General features: G+C 59.0%; 1 protein-coding gene across 1 annotated transcript; it reads right to left on the bottom strand.

The window, feature by feature from the left end:
* Window positions 1-238: 238 nt before the first annotated feature.
* PLOD1 (procollagen-lysine,2-oxoglutarate 5-dioxygenase 1) lies at window positions 239-26,807 on the bottom strand. The gene is made up of 19 exons (XM_020281692.2): window positions 26,521-26,807; window positions 20,038-20,129; window positions 18,822-18,949; window positions 17,888-18,051; window positions 16,052-16,164; window positions 14,247-14,310; window positions 12,106-12,203; window positions 11,156-11,257; window positions 10,476-10,607; window positions 8,842-8,963; window positions 7,436-7,540; window positions 6,963-7,088; window positions 6,547-6,688; window positions 5,496-5,609; window positions 4,818-4,883; window positions 4,209-4,313; window positions 2,925-3,071; window positions 2,109-2,234; window positions 239-1,113 (listed from the first exon to the last, which is right to left on the bottom strand). The coding sequence occupies exons 1-19, from the start codon at window positions 26,594-26,596 to the stop codon at window positions 958-960; spliced, it is 2,178 nt and encodes a 725-aa protein (XP_020137281.2). The 5' UTR covers window positions 26,597-26,807; the 3' UTR covers window positions 239-957.

The following is a 26,807-nucleotide window of genomic DNA, read 5'->3' as shown; positions in this document are numbered from 1 at the left end:
CAGGTCTCGAAAGATGAAGAAGCATGCCCAGGCCGCCAGTGCCTGGCTCACACCGAGGGTTTATGAAATATACAGATGACACGGAGATCACATGGGACTGGGTTTAGGAAACAGAAGTAAGTCACTGTGTCTGCTGACACGGCCTTTCTTACCAGTCATGGGCTCTTAAAACCTCTCCCTGCAGACACTCACCCAGACACGTGTACACTCGCCCACCCAAAGCATCGAACCCACTAAATGGTTTGAATGACCTTTAATAAAAACTCTCCTATTTCTCCCTGTCTCTCTTTCCGGAAGCATCCAAGGCAAGGCGACCCAGTGCAGTGTGGACACGTCACTCCCCTCCTCCCCAGCAAGTGGAGGATTGAGCTGTGGCATAATGCGATGCCTTTTCTGTCTCCCGGGATGTTTTCTGAGTCACTGTCTCCAGAAGACGACAGCTTATTCTCATGACGAGAGCCACGAAGGAAGGTGCTTCAGCGGTCCCAGGCTCAGGGTGGGAACCTCAGTCTGATCCAGGTCTCTTTCCTCCAATCTTGGAGCGGACGTCTCTGAGGCTGCAGTTCTGCTCCGGAGAAGCTCTGGGGCGTGGCTCCTCGTCCCGAGAGTCTCTCTGGGCAGCTCGATAGTCCCTGTTCTGCTCAAGTGTCATCCCACAGAAGAGGAGGAAAAAGGACTCCGTTTTTCAGGAACATGGGTGGGGAGGACGAGTCACTACAAAGCAGTGAAAGTGGACAGCGTCTCCAGGGGTGGGTCCAGAGCACCACTGAAGGCCCCAGCCCGGAGGTGAGCTCAGCCTCTGGCCTGTGCAAATCTCTCTGACTGGCGGCTCCAAGCGCAGTGGGAAGTCGAGAGCCTGGAGGCTGGACCGGGGTGCCTGGGACCTCGAGGCCCCAGAGGCTGCTGGGCAGTGGTTGTCGCAAAGAGGAACAGTCCGATGGGGCTGGGGCTGGCCAACTAGGGATCGACGAAGGAGACGGCGATGTAGCGGGTGCCCTTGGTGGTGGGGAGCCCCTCGTGGTAATGCGTGAGTCGCCCGGGGTGCATGAGGGTCCAGCCCTTCCTCGGGGCTCGGACGGAGCAGTTGTAGCGCAGGAACCGACAGCCCCCACCCTGGGAAACGATAGCCAGTGTCAGTTCCTCCACCGCCCGTCTGTTCTCCTGTCACAGCCACTCGGCCCTCAGCTCAGCTGGCCTGAGGACGCCTCGTGGAGTGACAGAATGACAGCCATAAGCTGCCCCGGGAAGATACTAAACAAAGAGTAGGTGAGGAAGAGCTCTGGCCTTGGAGTCAGGCAGCAATAGGCAAATGTCACCTCTACCTTTTACTAACTTTGTGACCAACCTGAGCCTCAGTTTCCCCTTCTGTAACACGGGGGTTAAACTGCACAGAGTTGTGAGAATTACATGAGATGGTACAAGTAAGAGCTGGGGGCTGAGTTTCTCCACCTCACCACTTTGTTGTGGGGGCCGCCTGGGTATCCCTGGCCTCTACCCACCCTCATAGTCGTGACAACCAAATACGTCTCCAGGCACTGCCAATGTCCCCTGGGGGAGGGGGGGGCAGAAGTTGTTCCGAGATGAGAAATCTTGGCATAGGGCAAAGCTTGATATGCCATAAGCTTTCAAAAACTTCTAGCTATTTTTATGGATGTCCTTCTGAGTGCCTCGCCCAGGGCCAAGTCCAAAGAACTCTTAAAATAGCAGCTTACTTGGAGTGAATGAATGAATGGCTGGCTCCCTGCCGGTCACCCCAGGGGCCTCCCCAACCCCAGCACCGCCCTGTGTCTCCCTGGTTTCCCCAGACCTTCCCGCCAGCCACAGGCCGGTGCCCCAGGGAGGTAAGAACCGTGCCTGAGGCCACAGAGCTGGTGAGGGGCAGGCAGGATCCAGAGACCTCCCCAAGTGCTTGCTCTAAAGCCCCCTCCCTCCCGCCACATGGGGCCAGGACCCGCTCCTGCCAGGAAGCCCTCCCCACGGACCACACCCTTTCTCTGTGGGTCTCGTGCTGGCTGCCCGGGTCCCCTCTGCCTCAACCACCCTAAGACCTGCTCACCAGCCAGCACTTCCTGCATCCCACCTGCCGCGGGCTGGCGGCCCCTGCTCACCTCGTAATCCACCCCCACCCGGTTCAGCGCGATGTTGATGGTGAAGGTGGAGGCGTCGTGGTGCGGCATCAGTGAGGGCTGCTCGTCCGGCTTGTAGCGGACGACGAAGGCCAGGTCAAACTGCGCCTGTACCGCAGCAGGGGACAAGGGAGCCAGCGTGAGCCAAGGGAGGCCACCAAAGGCCAGGGGAGGGGGGGTGGCACAGGCGGGGCCCTTGTCCAGTCTGCTGGAACATCACTCCCGACAACAGGTTTGTTGGACGCTGTGTCCTCCAGTGCCTGGAATGGCGCCTGGCCCAGGAACGGTTCTCAATAAAAATGTATGGACAGAGGGGGAGAGAGGGGAAGAAGGGAAGGAAAGGGAAGAAAGGAATGAAAACACAGGGAAGGAGGGAGACAGCGATGAACTGAATCCTCACAGCCCTTTTTGGCGACTGTCCAGGCTGGGCTCCACGAGGGCAGGACCAGGCCCACCCAGAACAGGTTCTGGAGAGCGAGTGAGGAAGGGAGAGAGCCGGGGCCGCCGTGGGAAGGTTAGCGCCAGACAGCTAACAGGCCAGGACTTTCTCAATGGGCTGGTGCAGGAGCCACTGAGGCAGGGTTGAATGACACAGAATAAGGATTCAAAAGGGGTCAGCGGTGAGAGGCAGAGTGGCCTCCGAGGACCCTTGATGTACCCCCTCCTGGGGGCCCGACACCCAACATACCGCCAGATGGGGGGTAGACCTCACTCCTGCCTGGGGACCGGATCCCCAGCCACCCCCACTTCCCCCGGCCCTGCGCCCCTCTGCATCCTGCTGCACCCAGGCAGGCCCACCCTGGTGTAGTAGCCGGGGTAGAGCTTCTCCGTCATGGGCGCGATGTACTCCACCAGGAACTTGTGCCACTCCCGCTCAAAGCTGATCTGGTTCATGTGGATGTCGATAGTCGGCACGTTTTCGTAGCCACCCTGGATGCGGTTGTCCTGGAAGTGACCAAGGACGGTGTGGGAGGCAGAATTCTAAGACAGCCCCTGGGTTCCCACGCCCTGGGGCGCAGGCTCCGTCTACTCCCCTCCCCTGGCCTGGGACCATCATGGGACTAGGCTGCATTCTATGGCAAAAGCGAAGGGGTTTTGCAGATATAATTAAGGTCCCTAATCAACAGGGAGACCATCCTGGGGACCCTGACCTATCAGGTGAGCCCTTTAAAGGAGGATCTTGAAGAGAGACTCTGTCTCCTCCTGGCCTAGAAGAAGCAAGCTGCAGGGAAACGAACTCTGCCAGCAGCCACGTGAGTTTGGAATAGAACCCTGAGCCTCAGATGAGACCCCAACCCCAGATGACACCTCAATTTTGGCCTTGGGAGACCTTGAGCAGAGGACCCAGCTAAGCCCCACCTGGACTCCTCACCCACAGGCACCAGGGTATAACACATGGGAGTTGCTTCAAGCCACCAAATTTGTGGTCATTTGTCACAGAGCACAGAAAACCAGTGCGAGGGCCACAGGTCGGCTCAGGCCCTGCGGTCCAAGGGCTGGCCCTGTCACTGGAACACAAGGGTGGGCCAGACCCCAGAAGCGTGGGCTGGCCCATGACTGGAGATTAGTTCGGCTGCCAAAGCACAGGGATTAGGCAGGTAACCAGAACCACAGGTTAGTCCATTTGCCAGGTCAAAGGCCAGCCCAATCTCAGAGGCACACAGGTCTGGGGTCTCATGTGCCTTTAAAATTGGTGCCTGAACTTTCCAGGATGGGTGCAGGTGTGGGACTCCTCCTTCAGAGAACACACAGCCTCTCACATGCACCGGGCCACGTCCTTCTGGCATCCGATGAACTTGGACCTGATATCACTTCCCAATGTCCCCATCCCACATTTGCCCCTCCTCCCCATCCCATCAGGGGAGCTGGTGAAGGAAACAGCTATTCTAGCAACAAACCAGGAGCTGAAAACCCAGCAATTTACACCTAAGGCAGCTCAAAGTCACACTCCTAGCTGCCTGCAGGCACCCCTGCCAGCACCCCCACGCCAAGGGCCCCAAAGAGGTTAGCTAGGCCGGCTTGCCAGGAGAAGAGCCCAGAGGCAGCCTCCCTGTGGGCCCAGCCCGGGCGTGGGGCCCCCACCTTGTTGTCGCCCAGAGACCACTGGCCAAAGTGCTCCATCTCCTCCACCAGCTCGTCACAGGCCACCTCCGTGAAGATGGGGAACCAGTAGACATCTGGGCAAGGCTGGGGAGGGCAGGGACTCAGTCACAGGGGCCCAGAGTGGCAGCTCTGTAGCCTCCCCCTCTGCAGGGCCCCACCCCCAGGTCCGTGAGCCCTGAGCATCCTGGGAGCATCCTAGACAGACTGAGTGAGCTCCGAAGGGAGAAGGAGGCAGAGCCCAGAGACAGATGTTCTCAGCCAAGGTCACAGGGCCATCAGGAAAGGCCCGTGCACATGGAAGACATGGGGGGAGGGAGCAGAGGTCCCAGGAGTTGGGGGAGCAGACAGCCCACGAGTGGAGAGAGGCATCCTCTCCTTGCTCCCAGCCACGGCCCATGTGGAGATCACATTCGACATGTTCTCCTCTTTTGGCCCGAGCCAGGGAAGAGGACTGAGGCCCCCTGGGCCCCTGCAGGCTCCAGCTGGCAAGTGCCAACAGGGGAAGGGAGGGGCCATCCCTCTGCCCCCCAGGTGAGCCCGCTGCCCCGGCAGGCGTGGTTGTTCCCAGGGGGCGCCCAGAGCCCTCACCGTCTCCACCAGCTTCCCCGCCAGGGCCTTGGTGTAGTTCTCGTGGATGTACTTCTCCTTCCAGTCCTGTGGGGAGCGGGAAGCAGGCTGGGGTCCTGGGGCCTGCCTGAGCCAGCTGGGGCTTGCCGCTGGCCCAGCTCCTGGGGACACTCTCAGAGGGGGCTCTGGCCTGCAGGCCCTTGGAATATGAGCGAAGGTGTACATGCCTAGGGGGTGGGTATTTCCCTGTGCACGCTGGGTGCGTGTATTCTCTGGGTACACAGGTGTGCCCACAGGAGGTGCTGTTTGCACACACACGCACGTGTGTGCCTGGGTATACATGTCTGTGTACAGGCACGTGCATGCACCCACATCAGCTGCAAGCTCCTAGGAACAGTGCCACAACTGATAATCAGGACACCCTCAGGGGCGAGACGGGCTGGGATAGGATGCCCATTTTAGAGTTAAGATAACGGAGGTCCTAAAAGTTGAGAGGCTCAACTAAGTCCCAGCCGATGGCATATATGGGCCACCACCCCAGGCCTCTGACTCTGGGTCCCCCTTCTACTAGATGATGCCGCCTCTCAGGACACCCTCCGCTCCCCACCCACATCCTCCCCTGGGGCGGAGGGAGGGAGACGGGGGTCCCTTCTGCTCCCAGCCTTGGTCCGCCCACTTCACCTTGACCCGGGGCCTCACCTCGGGGTTGCTGAACACCTCCCAGAGATCGTTGTGGAGGTGGGTGGTCTGGTAGCTGTCCAGGGAGAGCAGGTGTCCGAAGGCTCGCCGGTTGGTCAGGAACATGTACACGTCCTAGGGAGAGCAAGCCCAATGGACGAGGCCCTCCCTGCCCGCTCCCCTGCGTGTGTGCAGTGCAGGCTTCTCTGCCCTCAGGATCAGGGACCTAGCCCAGGTCACCCTCGTGTCCCCAGCTCCCAGCCCAAGCCTGACACTGGGGACGTGATCAGGGAAGGCTTCCCAGAGGACTGAACAGGCAAAGTACAAACGCATAAGAGAAAAGGACTGGCCAGGCGTGGTGGCTCACGCCTGTAGTCCTAGCGCTCTGGGAGGCCGAGGCAGGTGGATTACTCGAGGTCAGGAGTTAGAGGCTAGCCTGAGCAAGAGCGAGACCCTCCCCCCCACTAAAAGTAGAAAGAAATTAATTGGCCGACTAATATATATAGAAAAAATTAGCCGGGCATGGTGGTGCATGCCTGTAGTCCCAGCTACTCGACAGGCTGAGGCAGCAGGATAGCTTGAGCCCAGGAGTTTAAGAAAAAAATAAAATAATAAAATAAATAAATAAGAGAAAAGGACTGTGGATTGTGTTCTAATCCTGAAGTTTTGGTCACAGGTGAAAACTTCATCACACTCTCCAGTTAAAAAAAAGAAAATTACAAAAAAATAGCAGGGGTGCAGAGACAGGGCGAGGTGTCTCTTCTTGGCCACGTTATATAGAATATGTTAAAGTAGAAAGTTTAGTTTTCTTTGGGCTATGTCAAAAATGTAAATAAAATGGTGTGTAACCTAGGTCTTTTAAAATGGTCCCCGCAGATCTGTGAGTGGACCTCACAGCCCTGTGCCCACTGCCCGCATGTCCCCACCAGGCCCTGGTGGCCTCTGAGCAGTCCCGCTGGAATCTCAGGAGCTCCCAGGCCAGTGGTGACAAGTTAGCCCACCACGGGGGCAGAGCTGGAGGCCCACCCTCCCTGCCAGCAGGGCGCCCCGAGACCAGGCGGGCCTGGCTGACCTGCTGCCGGACGTTGGCGCAGAAGGCCATGTCGGGGTCCAGCCTGCTGTGGCGGAACAGGTCGGGGGTCTGCAGCTCGGCCCGCAGGGCGCTGCCCTTGATCAAGTAGATGTTGGAGATATAGGGCACGTTCCAGACGCCGCTGCGGGGGGAGAGGAAGAGGGAGGGGTCACGGGCTGGTGGGCAGGGGTCAGACGCTGGGGGGCGGGGCTGGGCGAAGGGGAAGTCACAGTCTGGGGGGGCACATGGGCCCGAGCACTTCATCAGGACGTCCTTCTGCGTGTCCCACTGCAATCTTCCTAGCTCGGGGTTCAGCGGGAATTTGAGGGCAACATGGACAGGAATACTGGGGAGGGAGGTACTCCGAGCCCAGGCAGAAGACGGATGAGGGTGCCCCCGCCCCTGCAGGCACTCACACTCGCCGCCCCTGCACGATGTCCACGTAGTCCTCGGAGCGGGCATAGTAGCCATCGGCACTCAGTGCCCCCCAGAAGTTGGACCACAGCCTCCCATGGCGGGTCATCAGTGGGGCAATGACATTCCTGAGGAAGGGAGCACCTCAGTGGGGGACCCCTGCCCACTGGGAGTGGGGGGCAGACCCAGCCAGGGGTGGGGACGGGTGCCTTCAACCTGCACACAGGGGTCTCCAGGCACCTCCCTGGGGCAGCGCGGGCCTGGCCTGTGGGAGTGTGTGGCTCTTTCGGAACCCGCCCCTCCTGTGGGGTATCCAGGGACAGACGGGGAGGGCGCCACTCTCTAGCAGAACCCGGAGTTGCCAGGCGGGGATCCCACAGCCCCGGGAAATAGGCGAGGCTGAGGAGGAGGACGGCAAAGGGGGCTCCCACCCCGGGCCTGGCCGATGGTGAGTCCCGGGCCACCTGCTCCTCACTTGTTCTGCTCGATGAGCAACCGCAGGCTGTCGGGCTCGGTCAGGGCCACGTCGGCGTCCATGCTGAAGTAGTAGGTGCAGCTGCGGTCCTGCCGGCACAGGTCTCTGCAAGGAGGAGGACACTGGGTCAGCAGGGCTGAGCCCGGCCTGCCCTGGCGGCCACCCACATCCATGACCACAGTCGGCTTCACCACGCACCAGCCCAGCGGCCCTGGAGAGGCCAGCCCTGGCGCAGGTTGCGACCAGCAGCCTCCAAGGTCCCTCTCTGCTCTGTGACCCAACCCTGGGCCGCTGTGCTCTCGAGATGAAGGCCGGGGCTTGGCAACTGGCACCAAGTGCCCCGACAACCCTGGCACTGGGGAGAGCACAGCCCACCACCCGGGTCCCGGCACCGCCCGAGTGGGGAACAGCTGCCGCTTCCTTCTGCAAGGCAAGCTGGTAACTCGTAGCAAAGGCCTTAACGCTGTACGTTGCTCTTGTTTGTGTGGCGCAGGCTCTTCACGCTATGCTCTGTGGTCCCACCCAGCCTGGCTCCATGGAGCTCACGAGCTAAGAGTGGCTTTATGTTTTTAAACAGTTGGGGGAAAAACATCAAAAGAAGAACGCATGGCTGGACAAGGTGGCTCACGCCTGTAATCCTAGCACTCTGGGAGGCCGAGATGGGCAGATTGCTCGAGGTCAGGAGTTCGAAACCAGCCTAAGCAAGAGCAAGACCCCATCTCTACTATAAATAGAAAGAAATTAATTGGCCAACTAATATATATATAGAGAAAAAAATTAGCTGGCTGGCCAGGCGCAGGAGCTCACGCCTGTAATCCTAGCATTCTGGCAGGCTGAGGCGGGCAGATCGCTCGAGGTCAGGAGTTCGAAACCAGCCTGAGCAAGAGTGAGACCGTCTCTACCATAAATAGAAAGAAATTAATTGGTCAACTGATATATATAGAAAAAATTAGCCGGGCATGGTGGCACATGCCTGTAGTCCCAGCTACTCGGGAGGCTGAGGCAGGAGGATTGCTTGAGCCCAGGAGTTTGAGGTTGCTGTGAGCTAGGCTGACGCCACGGCACTCACTCTATCCTGGGCAACAAAACGAAACTCTGTCTCAAAAACAATAATAATAATAAAGGCAACATCAGAGGTTGTTTTTCTAATTGTCAACCTTCCTCTTTCCCTGATTCGCTCCCTGAACCCAAATGAGGCTGCTCAGCCCTGCCCAGGAGCCACTGGGTTGGCAGGACAGAGACTGTTTCCCCATTTGACAGATGGGAAATCCGAGGCCCAGAGAGGGGCAGGGACTAGCTGGAGAAAACACAGTCTCCTGAACTCCGGTCGCTCAGCCTGCCGCTCCTGGCACCGCGGCCCCTTTGCCCGCCACCGTCAGCGGAGATAACCGCAGCCCACGACTCACGCGCCCATGTTCCTGGCGTCTGCATTCGCCACCCGCGCCTCGGGGCCCACCAGCTTCACAGACTGGTACTCGCTGCCGTGCTCTGCCAGGAACTTCTCCACCTGGGCCTTGTGGTGCTGCTCCTGCGGGGTGGGAGGGAGAGGAGGAGGCATAAGTTCCGCCCCAGGGACCACAGCACCTCTGGCGACCGCCAGCCTGTTCCCCGGCATCTCTAGTGCTTCCACGGCCATCTGCCCTCCTGTCCCCCAGGCCATGCCCTCTGCCCAGAATGCCCTTCCCCCGCCATCCTGCCGCCACCCTGCCCTGCCCCAGGCCCCACAGGTCCCTAAGAGCCTATGTCATCAGGGCAGACCCCACCCCGGATCCCACACCCCAAGACGTTGATTCTTCAGGTCTAGGGTGTGCCCAGGGATCTGCTTTGCTACAAAATGTGCCAGGTGACCCTTTCGTGCACTTTGACAGCAAAGTCCATACCGGGGCCCCTACGTGGGGAAGTGGAAAGAGCAGGGTCTTTGGGACCAAGCCCAGCGTCTAGACCGACCCTGGCTCTGCTACAATGAGCCACATCGTAGACCTTGCACAAGCCACTTTGTCTGTCTCTGCTTCAGCTTCCTCCCTTGCAAAGGAAGGACAGCGTGCCTCCCTCAGGGGCCACCATAAGCAGCTGGCAAGTCAGACACAGCACACAGTAGGTCCTCAAAGACCACCTATGACAGTTCCCTCTTTCTACAGAAAGTCACAGTTCGTTAGTGTGCTGTTTGATGTCTCCAGGGAAGCCGGGAGCCTCCCGAGGGCAGGGCCTATGTCCCTTCTGTTGCCAGGTGGCCCATTGCACAGTTGAAACGAACATCTGTGACACAGGCAGAGATCTGGACCCAGTGTGGGACCACGGGGTGGGTGTGGGGTGCAGGCTGGCAGGGCTGAGAGGTCTCATTTGAAAGGAGGAGGCCACAGATAGGGCAGCCCAGAGGACTTAAAGGAGGACAAAGAGCCTCGAAGGACAGGGGGGATTTGGAGAGGGCACGCGGCACCCCAGGTCGGGAGACTGGTACGCGCAGAGGCTGGGAGCTGGGACTCCTCTGGCTAGAAAGGCGGGGCGCTAGGAATGCCGAGCCCAGGCCTGCTTCCCCAAACAGGAAGTCTCGGGACCCTCTCTGATTCCCCAGAAGGTACCCAAGGAATAAAAACCAACCTGACTGTCACCAGATCAAATCAGGAAGGATTACTGGGGACAGGAATGGAAATGAAGATGACAACAGCGAGAAGCACCTCTGTGCTTGCTGCATGCCAGGCACCTTGCTACACACGCCCACGTCAACCTGCTCAATCCTTGCAGCGATTGTGTGGGTGGCACTATTACCAGCCCTGTTTTATAGATGAGAACACTGCAGCACAGAGAGGTTGAGCAACGTGCCCAAGGTCACACAGCCAATAAAATCAGTGGTGTCAGGATTCAAACCCAGCTGGTCTGACTCGAGGGTCAACCCAGTGATCTGTGCACACAGCCCACCGCCCACTTCCATGTGGCTCACAGAAGCCGATTCAGTCAGAGCCCCAGAGGTCTCGGGCTACCTCACGGGGCTGGGCCCCGGACCTGGGAGACACAACAACCCCGCAGAGCACCTGCTACTCACGTGGTTGTGAATGAAAAGCCGCATCCGTTTCCGGGGGTAGTGGAGGCGCAGGAGCCGCTGGAAGAACAGGGAGAGGAACGGCGTGGGCTGCTCGATGAACACGCCGACCAGGACTGTGGGCAGAGCGTCATCCTGCACAGGGGAGGGGGAACAGAGTCCAGCTGTGTCCAGCCACCGCGCTGCCACGCAGCCCCCCGGGTGGCACGAGGGAGCCAGAGCCAGAAGCAGGAGCCGTGGACATGGCAGGAAAGGTGGCTGGGGTAGCCAGCTCCAGGCAGGGCTCGCAGGTGCGCGGAGGCAGGGGCTGGCGGGGAGGCAGGAGGAGGGTGTCCCAGGGAGGGAGCCCAGGCTCGGAGCGAGGACCCAGTTGAGGGCGTGCTGGCAGATCTTGGCAGACGTGGTGCTCAAGGTGAGCCACAAATGAGGAGGAAGGCCCATGGGAGGGGGAGGGCTGCAGGAGAGCCTGAAGGACCAGGCTGAAGACCCCGGAGCGCAGGCACCTTGGGGGAGCTGAGAGGCCTCCAGGAGGAGGCACCTGGGTGGCAAGGGGATGGAACCCCAGACAGGGAGGTGACCCCTTTGCTTCCCATCAAAGACTATTCCGGAATCACCCACCCTCCTCCCATCTCAGGGGACCAAGCCTCGATGGCCCTCGGGCTCAGGCCTGGCCACAGCCTCACCCCGATGGCCTTGAGGCTGCGCAGGCCCTCGTCACACACGGTGCAGCCCGTCTCGAAGGTCCAGAAGCGCGGGATGTAGTTGCCCAGGTAGTTCAGCTGCAGCTGTCGTGGAGGCGTGGGGTCGTGAGGTTGGAGAGGAGCCGGGCCAGCCCCACCACCGCAGGCCCGTCCCCCTGGGCTCCCCACAACCCAGCCCTCTCCTATCCCCAAAGAGGGCCTTGGAGAGAATGTTCTGGCCCCCAGGAGATCACCCCTGCCACTCTGGGGGACAGAGGGAGGAGCAGCGTGCTAGGCTAGGGCTGCTGCATCCTCAGGTTTCCTGGGAGCTCATAGTAACCTGCAGATTCCTGACGCCTCCCCTGCAAGGGTTCTAATTGAGCAGATCCTGGGTGGAGCCAGGAAATATGCATTTCTAATGTGCCCTCCTTCCTCTCCCCTTCCATGTGATTCTGAGACAGGTGGTGGAGGACCACACTCAGATAAGCTGTGCACCCTGGGCCAGTACCCAGGGGCCAGACAGGTCTGCCCTGTCCCTGGCCACGGTCTGCCCCCCAGCCCCTTCTGTAGCGCCACGAATGCAGGGACATCTGTCCTATTCATGACTGACTATGTCTCCTTCTCTGGTGCAAGCAGTCAATAGATGTGTCTTCAGTGAATAAATGACGCTGCCCTGGGGTGACGGACAATGGATGGCAGCAGCAGCCCAGCCTGGGCCTGGATGGAGACGCTGGCCTCCTGTGTGTCCTGGGCCAGTAGGAACAGGGCAGGGCACCCCGACCGCCACAGTAGGGAAGAGCGTGAGCTCAGAGGTGAGGGCAGAGGCGCTGAGCTCACAGCGGGGCCCAGGTAGGTGGCCCTGGCCACAGGGAGAAACTGTGGGGCCACGGCGAGACCAGAATTGGGGCTCTAGCTTCCCCCCATGCTCCCCGGGGGCCGGGGCCGCTCCCTACCTTGGTGGGCCCGTTGCCATGGATCAGGACGGGGAGGGTGTCGTAGGCCAGGTTCCGCGCCCTCACGTGGCCCATTTCAAACTTGAGCACAACCTCATCTGGGGGTGGGAAAGCACAGGCCCGCCAGCGTGAGCCCTGAAGGCCAAGCTCAGGCTGACCGGCGGGGGTAAAATCCAGCCCTGCGGTGGTCAAATCCAGCCCTGCGGTGAACAGGCCACGGCCTTGGGCAAGTCGCTCCACCTCCCTGAGCCTCAGTTTCCTCATCTACAAAATGGGGTTAATCCCTTCTGCATCGGGTGAGTGGGAGGATTCGTGCCCGGCAAGCACTTGGCACCACACCCGGCCCATGGCAGGCACAGAGTCCACGGCACCCCTGTGATTTCTTATTGGAGCCAGAAGCAAGGGGTGGGAGAACAAAAAAGACCTGGAACATTCCAGCTCCAGATAGCCCCAGAACGGGGGTCTGGGAGGCACCTTCTCCGAGGCAGGCAGAGCAGCACTGGGAACATGCCAGTCACACCGGCATGCCTGGGCGGGGCAGGGCAGGGCCTGTCCTGGTGGAGGTACCCCTGCAGCAGGGTCCCCAAACGCTTGTTGTTACCCTGTCAGTCTGCACACGAGCAAATGGGTAGGAAGCTGCTGACAGTACGAAGCGCACAGGCGCCTTTTTCCTGAGGCCTGAGAAGATGCTGGGAGAGGCCCTTTGTGGGGGTGATCACGTGTAGAGAGCCCCTCTGTGCAAGCTCCTGGCCCTCCTGGGTCTCTAGCCAGCTTCTTTTTTTGGAGGGAGAGGAGTCTCACTCTATTGCCTGGCTGGAGTGCGGTGGTGTCATCATAGCTCACTGCGACCTCACACTCCTGGGCTCAAGTCATCCTCCTGCCTCAGCCTCCTAAGTAGCCTGCACCACCACACCTGGCTAATTAAAAAAAAAATTTTTTATGGAGACAAGGTCTCCGCTATGCTGCCCAGGCTGGTCTGGAACTCAAGAGATCTCCGGCCTCAGCCTCCCAAAGTACTGGGATTACAGGCGTGAGCCACCACAGTCAGCCCATGAACCCAGCTTCTTAACGATGCCCCAGACACAAAGGTGCAATATTTTGGCATTTCCTGGGAGCAGAGCCATCGTCTCCATAGGATTCTCCATAGGATTCTCAAAAGTAAATGCTCGGCCGGGCGTGGTGGCTCACGCCTGTAATCCTAGCACTCTGGGAGGCCGAGGCGGGCGGATTGCTCAAGGTCAGGAGTTCAAAACCAGCCTGAGCGAGACCCTGTCTGTACCATAAAAATAGAAAGAAATTAATTGGCCAACTAATATATATAATATAAAAATCAGCCGGGCATGGTGGCTCGTGCCTGTAGTCCCAGCTACTCGGGAGGCTGAGGCAGGAGGATCGCTTGAGCCCAGGAGTTTGAGGTTGCTGTGAGCTAGGCTGATGCCACGGCACTCACTCTAGCCTAGGCAAGAAAGCGAGACTCTGTCTCAAAAAAAAAAAAAAAAAAAGTAAATGCTCTTGGGGAGCATTTACTCCCCAAAATCACCAATCAGTGATCTGGTGCACTTCTCTTTATTAAAGATAGGAAAACTGAGGCTGCCCCACAGGCAGGGGGAGGGACGCAAGAGTGACATGCTTGAGGTCACCCAGCAAGACCTGTGGCAAAGCAACGTCATCACCAGCTACGGACGTGAGCCTGGGCCAAAGCGTGCTGTGGCTTTGAGGGCCAAGTGGCCTTCCTGCTTCTGTCTGTTGTCTGTCAGCTCCCTGCCTGCTCAGTCCCCACCCCCAGCCCAGGAATCCTTCACCCAGAAGGGGGAGGGCGGGGAGGGAGAAGGCGCCCACCTGTGCGGACCTGGTGCGGGCAGGGCAGGGCCGGTCCTTGCTGGGTGCACCACCCAGCTCCTCCCCCGCTGCACGGCTCCCCATCGCCCCACCCCTGGAGAGGCACAGCTCTGCCCCAGGACATCCAGGTGGGGACCTGGGGATGAGGCCAGCGACCTCCCAGCACAACGGCTAGGGAGGAACCAGCCGGTTCTCCTGCTTGGGCTCCAGCCCTGCCTGGAAGGCTTATCTCCTTCCCGCCACCCCTCTCGGGAGCCACCCCCTTCTGTCGCCCTCCTGCCCTCCCCTCGGGGGCTGCTCACCCAAGGCTCCATCCAAGTTCTGGAAGATACGGCAGCGGTGGTCCAGGGAGATGTTGATCTGCTCCTGCGGGAGAGGGAGCACCAAGCTGCAGCAGGGACAGGCCCTGGCAGAGGACGGGGCTCCATCACACCCAGGGCGGGGAGCCGGTCACCCCACCTCTACCCCCTCCCCACACGCTGCACTGCCTTGTCACAACAGCCGGGAACCCTGAGAAGGCCGGCCGGGGGCCAAGGCCCTGGGATGTGCCAGTCCAGTGGTTCCATCCACAGAGAAGCAGGGAATGGCAGAACTGGAAGGAACCCAAGGAAGCAGCTAGTTCGACTACAACCACCACCACCGTGACAGTGACAAACACTTGTGCAGTGCTTTACCACCTGCCCCTTGCTAAATATTCTATATATATCAATAGTAATCAATTTAATCTTCACAACATCCCTGTGAGAAAGTATTATCACTATTTTATTGCATTTTATAAGTGAAAAAAAACAAGGCACAGAGAAGTTAAGTAACTTGCCCAATGTCACAGAGCTCATAAGTGACCGAGCTGGGATTGGAACCCAGGCAGCCTGGCCCCGAAGTCCTTATTGTTAACCACTGGACAATGGTGTGTCTTTAAGACTCAACTGTGGGCTGGGCACGGTGGCTCACGCCTGTAATCCTAGCACTCTGGGAGGCCGAGGCAGGCGGATTGCTCAAGGTCAGGAGTTTGAAACGAGCCTGAGCAAGAGCGAGACCCTGTCTCTACTATAAATAGAAAGAAATTAATTGGCCAACTAATATATATAGAAAAAATTAGCAGGGCATGGTGGCGTATGCCTATAGTCCCAGCTACTCGGGAGGCTGAGGCAGGAGGATCACTTGAGCCCAGGAGTTTGAGGTTGCTGTGAGCTAGACTGGCACCACAGCACTCTACCCCAGGCAACAGAATGAGACTCAGACTCAAAGAAAAAAAAAAAAATGAGTCCCAGAGAGGGGTAGTAACTTACCAAAGGTCACACAGCACAGCATGGAGGGTAGGGAGTAGGCAAGGCAGAATGCAGGAATCCTGACCCCTAAGGGCTCCCTGAGTCTCCTGCCTGCCCAGGAGACACTGGCCGGTCTGGGGCTGCACTCGTTCTGCTACCTCCACTTCCCCGGATGACCCCCGCCTTGAGACGGGCTCAGCTGCCTGGCTTCTGGGGCCCCAGTCCAGCCAAATTCCCATCGGCCCCCAGGCAGGCTGAGGGAGGGGCGGCTCAGCCACTGGCCGACATGAGGCAGTGAATCCCTCGTCTCCCCGACTACACCGAGGCCGTGAAGGCCGAGGCCCCGACTGGCTCGTTCACTGCCAAGCCCCGCACCGGGCACGGCATCCCGCACACAGCAGGCCCTCAACTACACCTGCGGGAAAATGGGCGTGTCAGCGAGTGGACGGAGAAACGACAGTCCTGATGACCAGCATGCGGCCGTGGGAGGGGATTGGGCCACGAGGGTGGAGGCTTCATGAATGGGACTGGCGTCCCCAGCCCCTGCCGCCATCTGAGGACAGTGAGAAGCCGGCCACCTCTGAAGCAGGGAGAGGGCTCTTCCCAGAACCCGGCCACGCTGGCCCGATCTCGGACTTGCGGGCTCTAGAAGCGTGAGCGGTGATGACTGTGGTTTGTAAGCCACTCAGTCTACGGTAGTTTGTTACAGCAGCCGAAATGGACAAAGGCACCAACCCAGGGTTCAGGCCCCAGAGTGACTGTCCCATGCAGCCTGGCTGGTGGGACCCACAGCCAGGGTTTCCTGCCTTCTCCTTGCCCCCCCCCCCACTGCCTCTTACCCTCTTCTCTGGGTCCAGGAAGATCTTGGTGTAAAAGAGCTGGTCGCTGTCGCTGTCCTGGCCCTCCCACTCGGCCACCAGTTTGCTGAGGTTGGGGGCGTAACCGATGAAGCCTGGGGGTTGGCGGGCAGGGACACCCAGACAGACACTTAGCTTCCCCCTCTAAGCCAGGGCCCTCCTCCCGCCCTCCCCTCTCAGCCACCTCCCATGCCTTTACCCACAAACCCGCCTCCTCCCAGAAGTCCTCCTGGATTGATGGGAGGCAGCTCTGCAGCCTGGAAACAGGCCTGCCAGTTAATGCCATTCACTGACACATTCCCGCTGGCCCCAGAGAGAAAGACCCACAGCAGCCACTGCACTGTACCGCTTGGTGCAGGGCGCCACACAGGTGGATCGGGAGCCCCTGGAGAGCAGAGCTGGTGGGGTACAGGCTTGGGCACCTCTTTTCACAGTTATCTGGGAAGCTTGGCCCAGAGAAGGGCAGAGGCCAGGCCAAGGTCACACAGCGCTCTGGGGGCTGAGCCCTGCCACAGTGGGGAAAGCCCACACGGGCTCCCTGGCTAGAATGCAGACTGGTGAGAGGCGAAGAGAAGAGAAATGGGACACCCCTATCCCAGGGCCAGGGCCAGGGCCAGGGCCAGGCCACCTGGGCCATGCTAACTCCCTGGGCCAAAGGAGAAAAGTCTGCAGGGGGCAGATCCCTCTGAGGCTGGACAGAGGCCCGAGGATTTCATTCTCCGTGTAACAGGAAGTCATTGAGCGACGTGTGTGGATCTGCATGTGTTACAGACCCCTCTGGCTGCTGGGTGGACGATGGCCAGGGAGGGGATGAGGGCAGGCTGGCAGACAAGTCGGGAGACTCCACAGGTGGCCAGGCGCCCGCGAGGACGGGGCCAGTGCACTGTGGACGCGAGACGGCAGACTCAAGAGATCTTTCAGGAGCAGCAGGGGCCCGGCGTGGTGGCTCACTCCTGTGATCCTAGCACTTTGGGAGGCCGAGGCAGGAGGATTGCTTGAGGCCAGGAGTTCAAGACCAGCCAGGCCAACATAGTGAGACCCTTTCTCTACAAAAATAGAAAAAATTAGCTGGGCATGGTGATACACGCCTATAATCCCAACACTTTGGGAGGCTGAGGTGGGAGGCTCAATTGAGCCCAGGAGTTCCAGGCTTTACAGGGAGCTGTGATGGTGCCACTGCACTCCAGCCTGGGTGACAAGGCGAGACTCTGTCTCAAAAAAAGAAAAAGAGGCTGGGCACTGTGGCTCACACCTGTAATCCTAGCACTCTGGGAGGCCCAGGCGGGTGGATCACTTGAGGTCAGGAGTTGGAAACCAGCCTGAGCAAGAGCGAGACCCCCGTCTCTACTATAAATAGAAAGAAATTAATTGGCCAACTAATATATATGGAAAAAATTAGCCAGGCATGGTGATGCATGCCTGTAGTCCCAGCTACCCGGGAGGCTGAGGCAGGAGGATGGCTTGAGCCCAGGAGTTTGAGGTCGCTGTGAGCTAGGCTGACGCCACGGCACTTACTCTAGCCTGGGCAACAAAGCGAGACTCTGTCTCAAAAAAAAAAGAAAAAGAAGCAGTAGGGATGTGACTCCACATGGACAGGAAGTGGGGGAGGAGGGGGAGGTGACTCTCAGCTTCTGCCCATGCAGTGGGAGGCCGTCTCGTGGGATGAGGAAGACTGTGGGAGGAGTAGGTTTGGGGCTGAAGACTCAGGTTCTGTACGGGAGACGGGTGAGACTCCCACGTGGCTGCCAAGCGAGGGGGACCCCGTGCAGCCGGCAGACGGCCCCTCTGCTGCGCTGCACCCGCACCCGGGCCCCTCACCTCCAGAGCCCAGGAACCTCTTGCCATCGGGGACCTCGGGGTACTTGACCTCCAGCCTGCGGTCGGGGTAGATGAGCTCCTCGGCCGAGAAGACCACCCGGCTCCTGGCCTGCCGGAACTTCTTCAGCAGCTCCCGAGGCCCCGATGCAAACAGCACGTCGTAGCTGTGGCCGGAGAGGGAGAAGACGGGTAGGGCAGAGGTGAGCGGGGTCCCAGGGAGGGCACAGGCAGGAGGGACCAGGGGCCAAGCTCTCTTCCAATCCCCATCCTCCCATGCCAGCCCTGGGCCCCCATCTGGGAAGTGGGTCTGCCCCGCTGTCTCCCCCGGCCCCCGCCAGGTGTCCCCTCCCACCCCGGGCAGAGATGGTCCCCATCACCGACATTCTTCTCGCTCTCAAAGCATGGTTGTCACACCTGGCGGGCCACCCCCTCCCACCTTTCCACCGAGACTGAGCATAGGCTACAACAGAGGGTCTTATCCTAAGGTTCACAGACCCCCTAAAACTGTAGGCAACCTTAGCTAGAGTAATGCCCCCGATGTTCTGGGAGGGCTTTACTTTAGAATATTCCTCTCTCCCCAGCACTCTGGGAGGCCGAGGCAGGCGGATCGCTCAAGGTCAGGAGTTCGAGACCAGCCTGGGCAAGAGCGAGACCCCATCTCTACTAAAAATATAGAAAGAAATTAATTGACCAACTAAAAATATATATATATATATATACAAAAAAAATTAGCCGGGCATGGTGGCACATGCCTGTAGTCCCAGCTACTCGGGAGGCTGAGGCAGAAGGATCACTTGAGCCCAGGAGTTTGAGGTTGCTGTGAGCACTCACTCTAGCCTGGGCAACAAAGTGAGACCCTGTCTCAAAAAAAAAAAAAAAAGAATATTCCTGTCTCTGTTGCGGCGCCCAGGCCAGAGAGCCCCGGCCCACCTACCTGTCTGTGAAGAGAATGACCTCCTGGTCTGCAAGCTTCTCCAGAGCTTTCCTCAGTAGCCGGACCTTCTGTCCTCCACCTGCCGACACCCCCTTCTCCACATGCCAGTCCTCGCCCAGGCCCAGCGCCTGGACAGAAAGGCCCCTTAGCATTGGTGTTTGGCAAAGAAATATTTTTCCAGCCAAATTTTTACCCCCAGCTGGGTAGTGACATCTTGCTTCTGTTTGTCCAGCACCTCTGACCCTCCCCCATGGGGAAACCATTCCACAGCATGTGAGGAGGACCTGGCTCCTGGTGGTCATATGACCATGCTGGGCCAATCATAACGCTCCATCCCTCCTGCCCCTCCCACAGCCAGAGGTTTGAGCACATGACCCAAGCAAGGCCTATCAGAACCTTCCCTGGGACTATTCTGTAAACATTAAGGAAAAGGCTGTCTTGTTCTGCTGAGGTTGAGAAACTGGGGCATGTGAGTCTGTGGCCTGTAGTCATCTTGCCACTCTCTCTAGAGAGCAAGTCTGCAAATGAAAACAAACAGGGCCTAGAGATAGATGGAAAGACAAGGGCCTCACTTTGTTGCTTGAACGCCTAGATCCACCTGTGCCTGAAGCAATGCCCTGCTTCACTCCTCATTCATGTGAGCTATTACCCTTCCCAGCTTCATGCCATTAGGGTGCAAGCTCTGTGTAGGCAATGACGTGGTCTGTCTTGTCCAGCACTCTACCCTTGGTGCCCAACACTGTGCCCGACCCAGGGAAGCACTCGGAATCCTCAGCCCACGGGCGGCACGCAGAGCACACCAAACCCACGCCCGTGGGGGCTGGGCACTAGCGCATGTTTCTCTAGAACAGTGTTCATAACACAGGGAAGGTCTCCAGACCACATCCATCCCAACATCACCCCGGGGAATTTGTGGAAATGCTGATGCCCAGGCCCTGCCCTCTAACCTAGCCTCTCAGGCGAGTCTTCTGCACGCTAATGTCTCAGCACTGCTGTTCCTCCCTCGCGTCACCTGTCCCTCCTGCTCACCTCCTAGACTCTGCTCATGCTGCCTCTTCCTTTTCCCCGACTGACTCACTTTCACCCTTCCAGCTTTCGGAAGCCTCCCCCCCGGCCCCAAGCCTGTCTCGGGGGCCTTGGCGGTCTGGGAGGGAGGACAGCAGCCCCGGATCCTCCTCCCACCCGCGCCGCTCTGCCCGGCCAGGCAGCCGCTCACCTGGATCTTGTAGTTGAAGAACTGGGCGGAGCGCTTGAAGCGGCGGAAGCCCTCGGTCTCCTTGGTGGCCACCGTGAGGACTAAGAGGTTGTCTGCAAGCAGAGGAGGGGTGGGGAAGAGGAATGGAGGATGAGGGGAGGTGACAGGGAGGAGGAGGTCACTGTTTCCAGTGGCCTGTCAAAGCCTAGCAGCATGTGTCTTCATGTCAGCCCATTGCACACAAGCGCCCAGGTGGGATGGGACACACCTGAGCTCACTCAGGTGCTGAACAATAGAGCAGGGACATAAACTGAGTCTCCCAATCCCCCTCCAGGGCTCCTTCCACCAGGTAACTGATGGATGTGTCAAGAAGCGCGTCCTGTGGGCAGGAAAGGTGTCTGCACCCTGCATCGTGGGACTGAGTCTCCGGCTTTAACGAGCTCGGGCCTGGCACGGGGACAGAGGGAAGGATCTGTTCCGAATGCTGACCACCAGGACGATCTCTCTAATGCTGGACATTAGCCCAGGGACGGCAAATGCAAGGCTCAGAGGTCCCCGCTCGCCACGCCTGCGCCCAGGGCAGACATTGCTAATCCATCACAGTCTTTTTTGCTGGCCCTGCCTGCAGTCCCCCGACACCATGCCTCAGGCTGATTCGACCAGTGAGAGTTGGCCCAGGGTGAAAAGTGACCTGAAGTCCCACGTCAGTCCACTGTGACCTTTGGCCAGAGCAGCTGTTACTAGCTTCTTCACAAGGGGCCTCTCCCAGGCTCTGAAGTGTGGCTTCACCTCTGCAATAGAACCTGCTGGAAACAACTCCCCAGACAGCATCTCAGGGAGCCCTGGGGGAGCACTCCCAGAGCACACTTTGAGGCCGTGTTCCCCGAGAACTGAGCAGTCTGGAGCTGGCCTGCCTGGTTAGGATCCCGGTTCTGCTCCTCGCCAGCTGTGTGACCTTGGGCAAATCCTTGTCCTCTCTGAGACTCGGTTTCCCCTTGTAAAGTGGGGCTAGCAATAGTACCTCCTTCCCAGGGCTGCTGGACTCACTGAATGAGGTCGGGCATGGAAAATCCTTGCTGGGGTGCTTGGCAAATGCTAAGAGTGATCACTGCTGCCGGGCGTGGTGGCTCATGCCTGTAATCCTAGCACTCTGGGAGGCCGAGGCGGGAGGATTGCTCGAGGTCAGGAGTTCGAAACCAGCCTGAGCAAGAGTGAGACCCCGTCTCTACTATAAATAGAAAGAAATTAATTGGCCAACTAATATATATAGAAAAAATTAGCCGGGCATGGTGGCGCATGCCTGTAGTCCCAGCTACTCGGGAGGCTGAGGCAGAAGGATTGCTTGAGCCCAGGAGTTTGAGGTTGCTGTGAGCTAGGCTGCCGCCACGGCACTCACTCTAGCCTGGGCAACAAAGCAAGACTCTGGCTCAAAAAAAAAAAAAAAAAAAAAAAAGAGTGATCGCTGCTGCTGATTAATGAGAGGCAAATGTCTTGCCCTGGCATTCAAGGCCCTCTCTAATCTAGCGGGTGATAGACTCATCCCCTCCACCACGTGGGCCTCCTCCAGCTGGGGGTTTCGCCTTGCCGGGCTCCTCCCTCCTGCCCTGGCTCCCTCTGTGTCCCCTTGGTCTAACCTTCCTCCAGTTCCCAGACGCAGCAACAATGACACCCCTTCCACTTCCAGGAAGCCTTCTCAGATTTCTCCCCCCTTCTCTGGCCTCCAAGACTGAGGCCGGACACACTTTGCATTGCTCATCATTGTTTCCCTGTGTGAGTCTTAATTCCCTAAGGGTCCAGGGCTCATGCTTTTCTGGGTGAACAGATCCACCAGGTTGCAGGCAGGTAAGGCCCTCCCTCCCTCCACCCCAGAAGTCAGGAGGCGCCTGGGCTAAAAGAACAAAGGGCTCCAGCTTGCCAGAGCTGGCCCCAGAGCAGGGGGCTGGCACCAGGCAGCCCAGCAGGGATTGGCAGGAATCAGCTGGGGGGGGGGATGGGCCCGGGGCCCCTGGGGCAGAAGGGGGTGGATTCGCCAGGCAGGTGTGGAGAGGAGAGACCTCCCCTCCCGACCCTGGCATCCAGAAAAGAGGGGTGCTGCTCACGCTTGGGAGAGGGCTCCCCCCAGCTCCTGCCAGAATGGTTAAGTCTCCCCCTTAGTTGAGGAGAGCCAGAGCCACCGGCTCTGAGGCCCTCTTGCCAACAGGGGGCTGCTGGGGACAGGAAGAGTGTCACATTTCATGGATGGAAAAAGCCAGTGTGTGTGTGTGATTCTCGCTGAGAACAGGCTCCTGAAGTCCAGCGACAGGGGAGGGGGAGGGGGAGGAGGAGGGGCGAAGGGGACGGGGGAAGAGTTCCTTTCTTGAGTTCCTCCTTCCGAACAGCAGTAACAATAGGTGGCTTATCAAGCACTTTCTGCAAACCAGACCCTGCCTGAGCACTTTGCATATGCTAACCCCCCCTCCACCACCCACCCCTTTTCCAGTTAGGGAACCCAGGCTCAGAGACGGTGAGCAACTTGCCCCGGGGAGCCAGGAAGTGGCAGCACCTGGATTTGGACACAAGAAGCCCGGACCCAGAGTCCCCTCTCTCACCCTAACTGTGCACACTGCCCAGGCCTGGGACACTGGCTAGGCCATCTGCTAAAAGTGCCCCCTGTCTCTCCATCCATCTAAGGACGCTGGGCTAGCAGGGAGGGTCCCAGACCACACGGACCCCCTCCCATGGGCACCTTCCTCCCCCTCTGCCTGTTTCTTCCGTTTTCCTGCCTTTCCCAGGTGATTTCTGACACCAGCCACATTTGGGACTCACTGGTCCCATGCATCCCCCTGGTCCCCTGACTCTGGGCTCCAGTGGAGGGGCCTGGGAGGGGTCTCACAGAAAGAGAACTGCAAGCCCCTCCCCAAGGGACCCTGGCACCACCTCTCAACACCCCACGAAAACAACTTCAGTAAACCCAGCCTGCACGCCATTCCCTGGACCTGTCTGCAACACTCATTCCTTCTCCTAAAGAGGCCCCCAGTCTGCCTCCTCCAGGAAGCCCCCCTTAATCTCTTCTCCTTAATGTGGTCGCTCCTTTGCATGTTGCAGTCTTGGTTTGCCCGGCAACTGACACATTGGTACAAACCTGCTCCTTCTCCCTTTGCTGGGCTGGACTCACATGCTTATTTCCTTAGTCTCCTCCCTCACTGCGGCTGGGACTGAGTGTAGCCAAGGCATGGTGTGCACTCTCTGGCCTTAAGCAGCAAGGTGGGAATGTGATTTTAGTAAGAGCTACCACCCGTGAGCCCTTCTGAGATGCCACGTCTGCATGAAGCATGTCACGTTCATATCACATTTAGCCATCGGCCTAAGAAGTAGGTGGTATTTTTATCCCCACTTCTACATGTGAGGAAACTGAGGCACAGAGAGGCTAAAGAACCTGCCTAAGGTCACAGAACCTTGATGTGAGATGGGAATGAGCTGGAATTCCAAATGCTCATGATCTTTTTTTTTTTTTTTTAGAGACAGGGTCTCACTCTATTGCCCAGGCTGGAACACAGCACAGTGAAGCAATCATAGCTCACTGCAGCCTCCAACGCCCTGAGCTCAAGTGAGCCTCCCGCCTCAGCCCTGCAAAGCACTGGGATCGCAGGGGTGAGCCTCCGTGCCCAGCCTCCCATGCACCTCACCATTTCCCGGCACAAGAGTCCAGCGTCCCTGAATGCCAGGGACTCCCGCTGCAAACTGAATGCAGCTGGAAAGCTGTAGGGTGGGCACTCAATCCCAGTCACGCGGCAGTCTTTTCCCAGCTCATCGTCGGGCCTGGCCAGCACTCTGGGCAGCCCATAGGACGTGGACGTGGACGTGGACGTGGAGAATTTGATCCTGAGTACCAGGGCCCCTCCTACACACTTTCTGTCTGGTCCTACCAGACCGCCTGGGGCTAAGGCCAGGCCGGGCGTCAGGGCTGGCACCCGAGGCTCTCCACCCTCCCTACCTGCTGCCCAAAGTCCAGCAATGATTTCCCCAGACACACAAACCCAAGATCCAGAGTTAGCAGAGATAAACAACAGACAGCAGAAGGGGGTGGTAAACACAGATCGCTGGGCAAGGAACTCAGCCTCTTTGTAGCTCAGTTTCCTCATCTGTAAAATGGGAATGATACAGATAATAATAGTACCTCCCTCTGGAGACTCTCATGAGGGTTCAGTGAGCTGATGTCTGGGGTAAAGTGCTTAGTAAACTGCTGTCCTGGTGGTCACATGGGTTCTGGACACAGGGAGCCTCCCCTAAGAGAGGGAGCTGCCTGGCAGGTGCCTCTCTGCACAGCAGGGATGGAGAGTTGTCACCTTCCTGAGAGCAAGGATGATGGAGAGGCTGAGCAGGGAGGCTTGGGGAGGATGAGGAGGCTCCTGCAAGAATAGGACTCTGGGACCTAAGAAGGCACCGATCAGCCCTGATTTTGCTGTGCCCTCTGACACCCCCTACCCAAGCAGTTCCAGCCCAGGCAAGGCAGTAGGTGGTCAGCGTGTGGCCTCAAGTGTCAAGCATGGTCATGAAACACCCAGTCTGCTCTCTGGGGAGGTGGGACCGAATGAAGCCCACCCCCCACCCTCCATCCTCCATCAGGACCCCAGGCTTGAATAGAAACCACAGACAGGGTCTGGCGGATGGCAGGAGATGGGGTGCCCGGCACCCAGGAGCCAACCTCAACCCCCGGGGCTTGGCAGCCCACTCGGGCCTCCTCGGACCCACCCTCCACACCACCCGGCCAGGCCTGCCTGGCTCCCGGGGCATTTCCATCCCCTGCAGTGGAACAGCACTACCCGGAACCCCCACGCAGGCCCACTGAGCCTCTGAGCATGGCAGCTGCCCTCTCACCACAGCCTGGCCAAGGCCTACAGGGGCAGGTGTGAGCGGGGGACCGGCTCGAAGCCTCTGCAAAGGCAGAAAAGCATGAGCATGTGCACTCTCGCCCCTCAGCGCTACGGGCGCTGGATGTTGCTTTGCTGAAGCCCTTTCTCTGTCTCCACGCTGGTCTGGAAGCTCCACCAGGACGGGGCAATGTCCCCTCCTGCAGACACAGGGCTCCCTGGGAACAGAGGGCTGTGTCTCCCTGTCAGACTGGCCACTGAGCGGGCCCAGGCCATGGGCCCTGTGCACATGTTACCAGGCCACCCCTGTGTTCAGCGTCTTCTTCCCTGGGTGTTTTGACCTGTCTTAGTGCCCTGCTGGGATACTCCAGGACAGGCGGCAGCCCTGGGGCTGGGGGAGAAAACGCCCTTTGTGTTTGCCAGGGTCTTTAGTGGGCCAGGCATTAAGCTGAAGTCTCACCACCTCTTCCCATGGAATCCTCGCAAGCGCGCCAGGAGTGAGGCATTAGCACCTCCCTTCTGCACGCTGGAACAGCAAGCCTCGCGGAGACTAAACACAAAGCCTCGTGGAGATTAAGCGCCAGGGACATTACTACTGGGATACAGGTTGCCTTGGGCACAACCTGGCACAAAAGGTGGCAGTCAAGAAATGGTGGTTCCCATCCCTTCCCCCGGCCCAAGGGTCACAGAGCCCGGGTTCCTTCTGGCAGTATGGGTCCCAGCTTCTCCAGGAGGGCGAGCTGAGGGGAAGAGGGTGCCATGAAGGACATGGCCAGTTTGGCTTGGCTTCACTGGGACTGTCCACAGTCTATGCCCTCCTCCGAGCAGCCCTGGGAGTGGCCCGTGCCAGGGAGGGCTGGGGAGGAGAGTAGCACCCAATCACGGCAGCGGGGCACACTTTGGAAGCCAAGCTGCCTTGAGGAAGCAGAAGCAGCACTAGACTAGGAGTCCAGCTGATCTGGGACCAACTGTCCCATGGCTGGACAACCCTTGGCAGTCACTGCACCTCAGTTTCCTGTGTGAGCTGGGGAGGGAAGACCAGCCTGGCAGGGAGCTGAGCAGACCCTAGAGGACATGCTTTCATGAGACCCTAGGGGACATGCTTTCATGAAGGTGTAGGCTGCTCCGCACCTTCTACCTCCACCTTCCCCCCCAACCCCCCAAGGTCCTTCACACCCACAGTTGTCAGGCCTAGTGGCTCTGAGCTGGGCTGGGGAACCAGACACACCTGGCCCGAGCTGTGAGATCAAGCTGTGTGGCCTTGGGTAAGTAGATCAACTCTGGAGCCTCAGTTTGCCCAGCTGGAAAATGGGGTAATGGAAGGAAACCCTTCCAATGGGTAGTAATCGTGTTTAACTGATGCCTGGCCCATAGTAAGTGCTCCATAAATAGCAGCCGCTGTTGACTATTAGTGTGAGTCACATTATTATTTGAGCCTCTCTGGGCCGAACGGGTCTTAAACTGTCACGCTCTCCTCCCAAATGAACGAATGTGGGAACCGCAGCCCCAAGAGAGGAAGTGATTCGTCCAAGTCGCCAGCGAGCAAGTAAGTGGACGAGTAGCCGGAACCCAGACTCCCTCCCCAGCCCGGGCCTCCCATTCAGGTCGGTCCTTACCGAGGCAGCCCAGCCCGCTCCCGCCCGCCGCGCCTCACCCTCCGGCTTGGCGTCGCCCTTCGCTTCGGCCAGGAGCAGCCAGCCCAGCGGTACCAGGAGCAGCAGGGGCCGCATGGCCGGGGTCTGGGAAGATCGGCCGGCCCGGAGGCTCGCAGAGCTGGAAACTTCGCGACGGAGCCGGCGGTCCCTCTGCCACGCACGGGGCCCGCCCCGGGGGCGGTGCCGCGCCGCCCCTCTCCTCCCTCCCGGCCCCGGGGAAGCTTTTCCTGCAGATGTGCCCGAACCCAGGCCTCGCCTAGCTGGGGCAGCTCCCTCCGACCTGTCT

Source organism: Microcebus murinus, chromosome 2 (genome assembly GCF_040939455.1).
Source record: "Microcebus murinus isolate Inina chromosome 2, M.murinus_Inina_mat1.0, whole genome shotgun sequence".
Taxonomy (NCBI): domain Eukaryota; kingdom Metazoa; phylum Chordata; class Mammalia; order Primates; family Cheirogaleidae; genus Microcebus; species Microcebus murinus.
Note: the sequence above shows the minus strand (reverse complement) of the source record. Positions and strands in the feature narration are given on the sequence as shown.